The 8,607-nt window shown below is 36.3% G+C and overlaps 1 protein-coding gene across 1 annotated transcript; it reads left to right on the top strand.

Moving 5' to 3' along the window:
• Positions 1–2,044: 2,044 nt before the first annotated feature.
• LOC138908693 (uncharacterized) lies at positions 2,045–2,671 on the top strand. Its single transcript, XM_070199376.1, has one exon. The coding sequence runs from the start codon at positions 2,045–2,047 to the stop codon at positions 2,669–2,671; it is 627 nt and encodes a 208-aa protein (XP_070055477.1).
• Positions 2,672–8,607: the final 5,936 nt, after the last annotated feature.

The following is an 8,607-nucleotide window of genomic DNA, read 5'->3' as shown; positions in this document are numbered from 1 at the left end:
AAGAAATGTAATGGGTAACTGAAAGAAAATGGTTTAGAATCACTTACCAACAATTTGGGGAAGGAATGACTCTTGAAAAATCACCCCTCACCGTTTGATTTTTGAGAAAAATGAGTTTTTTGGCAAAAATCCCGATTTGGATTATGTTAAGTGATGGGCGACAGTGTTCATCGCGTTCGCGAGAGCACTGTCGCATTCGCGAAGTGTATGGCCTGCCAAGCATTCGCGTTCGCGAGGGAGTGCTCACGTTCGCGTAGGCTACTCTTCCTTGGTCTTCGCATTCGCGAGACATTGCTCGCGTTCGCAATGAAGAAAAGGCTGACTCCCCATCCCCAGTGCCTAACGCTATGCGTTCGCGAAGGGTAACGCCTCCATCGCTTCGCGTTCGTGACCAAGCCTTCGCGTTTGCGGAGAAGAAATGCTCAGCTGCCAAGTTTACTCCTCGCGTTCGCGAGAGTGCCTTCGCGAACGCGAAGAAGGACATGCCAGAACACAGATTCTGCAGAAAAACAAGATTTCCAAAGTTCAAAATATCCCGTGACCTATCTGAAACTCACCCTAGCCTTCGGGGCTCCAAACCAAACATGCACACATGTCTAAAAATATCATACGGACCTGCTCGCGCGATCAAATCGCCAAAATAACACCTAAAACTCTAAATTTAGCACCAATTCAAATGAAATTCTCAAGAACACTTTAAAATTTCTATTTTCTCAATTGAACGTCCGAATCACGCCAAATCAACTCCGTTTCTCACCAAATTTCACAGACATGTCTTAAATATCATAATGCCAAAATACATACCAAAATACATATAGGGAGACCCGATACTAACAATGCCAAATATTAATCAATTCTTAAAAATAAATAATTTTCAAACTTTTAATTTTTATCAAAGATTCATAACTCAAGCTAGGGACCTCCAAATTTGATTTCGGGCATACGCTCAGGTCCCATAATTCGATACCGACCTACCGAGACTGTCGAAGCATAGATCCGGGCTCGTTTACCAAAAATATTGACCGAAGTCAACCAAAATCAACTTTTAAGGCAAAAATTCTTATTTTCATTAGTTTTTAACATAAAAGCTTTTTCGAAAACCTGCCCGGACTGCGCACGCAAAATCGAGGAGGGTAAAAATGAGATTTTTAAGGCTTAAGAGCGCAGATTCGAGTTCTAAAATATAAGATGACCTTTTGGGTCCATAAAAAAAAGACTTTTGATGGGTATATATATAATTGCTCTTCTTCTAGCTCTTAAAGAGTTGAGAAGAAGGCAAGCCTTGCGTCGCCGTCGTCGCTCGCTCGGCTTCGGCTTCGGCCAAATGATCGATTATTATAACGGTAATTCAATTTTCCTCCATTTTAATTTTCCCGTTATAATTTGAATTTGGCAGTTTGCATAAATGGTCGTTTTTATAAAACATCCATTTTAAGTTGCAACCTTACCTGAAGAATTGTAACTCTTCAATATAACCCAACATTTTTTGGCCATAAATACATGAACTCTCCGTCAGATTTTTCTTACGAAAATTCTGAGGTCTCCTTATTCTTTCTGTATTGTTTTAACAGAAAAGAAAACAGCAAGTGTGATTTACTACTGCTCTTTGAGTTCGTTGATCACTGGAGTTTGAAGTACCGCTACACCGGTGAGGTTATCCGTTCTATCTTGGAAGGAAATAATCCTAAACCCCGGGTACTAGGAGGGGATTAAGTTTCTTAAGGAAACACTATGAATTCAGTGGGCTCAGATTCATTTTCTGTTCTTCTACATTTCTGATTTTTCCATTGCTACTGCTTTTGAATATATTTTCGAATACAGAGATATAACAAGCTTAAGGAACTTAATTTATTTTTTTGTATTCATCTTATATTCTATTTGTAAAGAGACTAAAATCTTCGGATTTTCTACTCCTTTTGTATTCGGTTTGAAGAAATAAAATCTTCACATTTGTATATAATCTGTTTTTGATAAAGTTATTTGGTTTGAAGATTTTAATACTTCACCGTTAATTTATTTTGTTTCTGGTTTGTGATTAACAGAAATGACAGAAATAGAAAATCATGTGGTTGGCTCTACGAGCAATGTTGCGTCTTTTAGTCGTTCTGTGCCACCACCGGCTCCGTCGGAAAAGCCCAAAAAACTTTTCGGGATTGACTTCAAACAGTGGCAACAAAAGATGTTCTTCTATTTGACTACTTTGAGTCTACAGAAGTTTATCAAAGAGGACGTTCCAGTTCTGCCGGAATCAACTCCTGAGAATGAACGTTTTATGGTGACTGAGGCATGGAAGCACTCAGATTTCTTATGCAAGAATTACATTATTAGCGGACTGGAGGATGATCTTTACAACGTCTATAGTAATGTGGAAACTTCGAAAGAACTATGGGAGGCGTTGGAAAAGAAGTATAAAACCGAGGATGCCAGTTTGAAGAAGTTCGTTGCAGCTAAGTTTTTGGACTATAAGATGGTAGACAACAAGCTTGTCATTACCCAGGTTCAAGAGTTGCAAGTTATCATTCACGATCTCCTTGCTGAAGGTATAATCCGAATTAATGCTTATGTTGAAAGTATTAATTCTGTTACTAATTATGAATTTTTTGTTGAAGGTTTGGTCATCAATGAGGCGTTTCAAGTTGCAGCAATGATTGAGAAGTTGCCTCCTTTATAGAGGGACTTTAAGAATTACTTGAAACACAAGCACAAAGAGATGAAACGCGAATATCTCATCGTTCGATTGAGGATCGAAGAGGACAATAAAGTTGCAGAAAAGAAGACACGTGGGAACTTAACAATTATGGGAGCAAATATTATTGAAACTGCTCCAACTAATCCGAAGAAGCGGAAGAAGTCTTATGGACTAAATAAATATCCAGAAAGAAGAAATTCAAGGGAAATTGTCACAACTATGGAAAGGTTGGACACAAAGCTGTATAATGTCATGCTCCAAAGAAAGAGAAGAAAAAGGTTCAAGCAAATATGGTTCAAACAAATGATGATATTGATGACTTGTGCGCTATGTTGTCTGAATGCAACTTAGTGGAAAATCCTAAGGAGTGGTGGATTGATTCTGGTACCACCCGCCATATTTGTGCTGTTAGAGAAGCATTTGCTTCATATGCTCCCGATGGACCCGACGAGACCATTTTTATGGGAAATTCTGCAACAACCAAAATTGAAGGTTATGGAAAGATATTCCTAAAGATGACCTTTGGCAAGGTGGTGACTCTGAACAACGTTTGTCATGTTCCTGAAATACGGAAGAACTTAGTTTCTATTTCACTTCTCGTCAAGAACGGGTTTAAATGTATTTTTGTTTCAGACAAAGTTGTAATAAGTAAGAATGAGATGTTCTTAGGAAAAGGTTACCTTACTGAGGGCCTTTTTAAGCTGAATGTAATGGTTGTTGACAATAATAAAATTTCAGCTTCTTCTTACTTACTTGAGTCAAATGATTTATGGCATATACGTTTGGGAAATGTCAATTATAAAACCTTGCGGAAAATGATTAATTTGGAAGTATTACCTAAGTTTGAATGCGACAAATCAAAATGTCAAATATGTGTGGAATCTAAATATGTTAAACATCCTTATAAGTTAGTTGAAAGGAATTCAAATCCTTTAGACTTAATTCATACATATATTTACGACATGAAGTCAATACCATCTCGCGGTGGAAATAAGTATTTCATAACTTTTATTGACGATTGTACTCGATATTGCTATGTTTACTTACTTAATAGTAAAGATGAAGCAATAGTTGCATTCAAGCAATACAAAAATGAAGTTGAAACGCAACCTAACAAGAAAATCAAAAATGATAAGAAGTGATAGGGGTAGTGAATACGAATCTCCTTTTGAAGAGATAAGTTTAGAATATGAAATTATTCATCAAACAATGGCCCCTTACACGTCCCAATCCAATAGGATTGCGGAAAGAAAGAATCGATCACTAAAGGAAATGATGAACGCTTTGTTGATAAGTTCTGGTTTGCCCCAGAACTTGTGGGGGGAAGCTATTCTTACGGCTAATCGGATATTAAATCGAGTACCCCATAGCAAAATGCAATCCATTCCATATGAAAAATGAAAAGGAAGAAAGTCCAACTTGAATTATTTTAAAGTGTGGGGGTGTTTGGCAAAGGTGCAAGTTCCTAAACCCAAAAGGGTAAAGATAAGATCGAAAACCATTGATTGTGTTTCCATAGGATATGCGACCAATAGTAAAGCATATCGTTTTCTGGTGCATAAATCAGAAAAATCCCAACATTCATAATAATACGGTTATAGAATCAGATAATGCTGAGTTCTTCGAAAATATATATCCGTATAAAAAGGAATGTGAGTCGATTGGTGAAGGATCTAAACGACCTCGGGAGGAGACAAAAGAAAGTACGTATAATCAGGAGGATCCAAGACGGAGTAAATGTCAACGAACGTCTACTTCATTTGGACCATATTTTGTAACTTTCTTATTGAAAAATGAGCCTCGAACATTCAAAGAAGCTATGTCTTCTTTGGAATTATTATTTTGGAAATAAGCAGTCAATATTAAAATAGAATCCATACTGAACAACCATACATGAGAATTGGTTGATCTTCCTTCAGGCAATAAACCATTGGGTTCTAAATAGATTTTTAAGAGGAAAATGAAAGATTATGGTACTATTGACAAATATAAGGCATGACTTGTGGTCAAAGGGTATAGACAACGGGAAGGTCTTGACTATTTTGATACATACTCTCCATTTACAAGAATTATGTCCATACAAACGTTAGTAGCCTTAGCTGCAGTATATGGTCTTGAAATTCATCAAACAGGCGTTAAAACGGCCTTCTTAAATGGAGATTCGGAGGAAGAAATTTACATGGAACAACCTGAAGGGTTTGTAGTTCCAGGTAAAGAAAAGAATGTATGTAGACTTGTTAAGTCACTTTATGGACTAAAACAAGCACCCAAGCAATGGCATGCAAAATTTGACCAAACAATATTGTCAAATGGCTTTAAGATAAATGAATGTGATAAATGTGTGTACATTAAAACTGTTGCAAATCACATAGTCATTGTTTGCTTATGTGTGGATGATATGCTGATAATGAGTAATGACATTGCTAACATAAATGCGACCAAGCGTATGCTAACTAGCAAGTTTGATATGAAAGACTTGAGAGTTGTCGATTTAATTATGGGTATTAAGATCCATTAGACTTATCAAGGTATGGCTTTGTTGCAATCTCATTACATAAAAACAGTGCTTGAAAAATTCAAGTACTTCGATTTTAAAGTTGCAAAGACTCTGATTGATGTGAATCTTGCACTTGCAAAGAACAAAGGCCAAAGCATATCACAATTGGATTATGCTCGTGTGCTGAAATATTTAATGTATATCATGAATTGTACTCGACCAGATATAGCTTGTGTAATAAGTAAATTGAGTCAATACACGAGTAATCAGGTCAATCTCATTGGATGGGGATGAAACTAGTTTTGGGATATTTAAAACATACCCAAGACTTTGCTTTGCACTACAGTAATTATCCTGCAGTGATTGAGGGATACTGTGATGCAAATTGGATCACCGGTTCAACTGATTCTAAGTCCACAAGTGGATATGTATTCACTATTGGTGGAGGAGCGGTATCTTGGAAGTCGTCCAAACAAACTTGTATTGCCCGCTCTACTATGAAGGCTGAGTTTATAGCCTTAGATAAAGCCGGCGAGGAAGTTGAATAGCTCCGGAATTTCTTGAAAGATATTCCATTTTGGCCCAAATAGTTGACACCAATATGCATATATTGCGATAGTCAAGCGGCAATTGGAAGGGCTGGGAACGTCATGTATAACGGTAAATCTCGTCATATACGACGAAGACATAAAACTGTTAGGCAGCTACTCTCAAGGGGGATCATCACAATTGATTACATAAAGTCAAGCGACAATCTGTCGGATCCACTTACGAAAGGCCTGACTAGAGAGGTAGTTGAGAAATCATCGAGGGGAATGGGACTATGGCCGAGGACAAGTCATTGTGGCGGTAACTCTACCTAGAAGACTGGAGATCCCAAGATCTAGGTTCAAGGAGATCAAATAAAGTCATTAATGACGGTTCAACATTGTCAACTAAAATTTTGGTCCATAATTGTGATGATACATTGTTTAGTACAAAGGATAAAGCATAAAGGCTTTTTAATAGTTTCTAAATTGATACGGGGTACATCAAACAGTGTATCTACGGGATGACACGTTTAGGAATCACATATGTAAGTGTGAAATATTAGCCGCTTTAAGGAAAACTTTGTAAGGCTAGTTTTCTACGCACTTATGAAATCAGGCGATGTTCATGGCTAAAACGAACACAACAATGAGAACCAAAGACGGTTAAGGGTTGATTGTGTGACTTATGATTGTCTAGGTATACACCAAAGTTCGACGGTTCAAAGATATCAAATCTACCGATTGATCGAGTATATCCGACATAAGTTCACTACGGAAAGTTCAAAGGGAAACCTACTTATCCAGATGCGATTAATCCTTGCTTGTAAATCACATAGTTTTTCATGCATATTTCCGTGATATAGCCATTCCCCATTCATGTGGGGGATTGTTGGGTTTAAGCCTCTTAGAGCTTAAAAGAGGGTGAATGGGAAATTGAGGGAAAAATAAAAATTTGATTTTCCCTTCTTGACAGAGGGACATTGTCTCATATTGGAGGAGGAAAAAACTTTTGATGTATATATATATATATATATATATATATATATATATATATATAGGGACATTGTCTCATATTGGAGGAGGAAAAGACTTTTGATGTATATATATATATATATATATATATATATATATATATATATATATATATATAAAATTGCTCTTCTTCTAGCTCTTAAAGAGTTGAGAAGAAGGCAAGTCTCGCGCCATCGTCGTCGCTCGCTCGCTCGGCTCGGATTCGGATTCAGATTTGGACTTGGTCAAATGATCGATTGATTGATTAATTTTTTGGACGACCGTTACTGTAACGGTAATTTAATTTTCCTCTGTTTTAATTTTTCCGTTATAATTTGAATTTGACGGTTTGCATAAATGACCGTTTTTATAAAACAACCATTTTGAATTGCAACCTTACCTGAAGAGTTGTAACTCTTTAGACGCTACACCGGTGAGGTTATCCGTTCTATCATGGGAGAAAATAATCCTAAACCTCGGGTACTAAGAGGGGATTAAGTTCCTTAAGGAAACACTGTGAATTCAGTGGGCTCGGATTCATTTTCTGTTCTTCTACATTTTTGATTTTTTTATTGCTATTGCTTTTGAATATATTTTCGAATACAGAGATATAACAGGTCCTTCGATATAAAATATCCTTTTTGGATTATTTATAATTAAAACAATTAGGAAGATAGAACTGGGACACGTTTAATGCTAGCCTACTAGGCCTTTCTGAATGATTGTTATTTCACATGGAAATATAAAGACAATGCAAAACAAAGGGATAGATATAAGAGTAATGAAAAAGGAGTTAGAAAGTTCTCAACGAAGTAACTGAGCTTTGTCATTTTGTATTCAACGATAGTGCTCGAATTTTTAGTGAAAAGTTTGTCGTAAAATTCCATTGATGGTGTAAAAGTAAAACTATATATTTAGAGACGAGAGCCTTTTGCCTTTCTTTTCTTTCTAACCCTTCGCACGATAGTCTTACCTTAGTGCAAATGTTCGTAAGCGAAAGAAATATTCTTTTAATTCTGTTGGCATTATTCTTCATTTAAGCATACTATTAGCCTGAATATTTTACAATTTACTCCAAATATTAAGTCAAAACTTCATGTTAGTTTTTGCATAAGTCACGCAAAGCGAAATTCGGTGGAAAGAAAGAAATACTAAGACGAAAAGTGTATAAATTGTTATGAAAATAGTTATATTGTGGATGTTCATTTATTACTCCGATATAGATAATCTTCCTGAAGAAGATTATCCATTTAGTACTCTGTTGAAGTTTATCTACAAGCAACTGATGCAAGTTGCAAGCAGCTCAATGAAATGATTTGTAGCAGCTTCTTATTAAACAAGCAGGTTGCAAGCAGCTCATGCAGACAGCTTACAAGCAGCTAAAGAAAAGCCTTGCAGCTGCTTTCTGAAAAACCTCGCAGCTGCTTCCTTTCTTCTATAAATAGAGGAGTTTTCAATTCATTATGTACATGAATTTGAAGTTGAATAAAATATCAATCTCCCTCTATACTTGTCTTCAGTTTATTTCTTTTATAGTCTTTATTTTATAACACGTTATCAGCACGAGTTTCTAATCTTGTCATCAGTCTGAAAGTATTTTTATCAGAATGAAAATCACCAATTGACTGTAGGCAACTCGGCAAATAAAGGTGGAGTGCTTCTTCTCTCGTGACGTAATTGGTGAGTCTTTGTTATAAATTTCATTTCTCTGAACACCTGAGATGCAATCCTACTGGTATTCTTAAGATAAGTACTACTATTAAATTATGTTCTTTATGTCTTTTGAGCTTGAATAAATATATGTTTATCATATATGTTAATTACTGTCTTTCTAGCCAACTAATGATGCCGATGCCGTTTTACTTGGATGTGGTCTCGTG

This window comes from Nicotiana tomentosiformis, chromosome 3 (genome assembly GCF_000390325.3).
Source record: "Nicotiana tomentosiformis chromosome 3, ASM39032v3, whole genome shotgun sequence".
Taxonomy (NCBI): Eukaryota; Viridiplantae; Streptophyta; class Magnoliopsida; order Solanales; family Solanaceae; genus Nicotiana; species Nicotiana tomentosiformis.
Note: the sequence above shows the minus strand (reverse complement) of the source record. Positions and strands in the feature narration are given on the sequence as shown.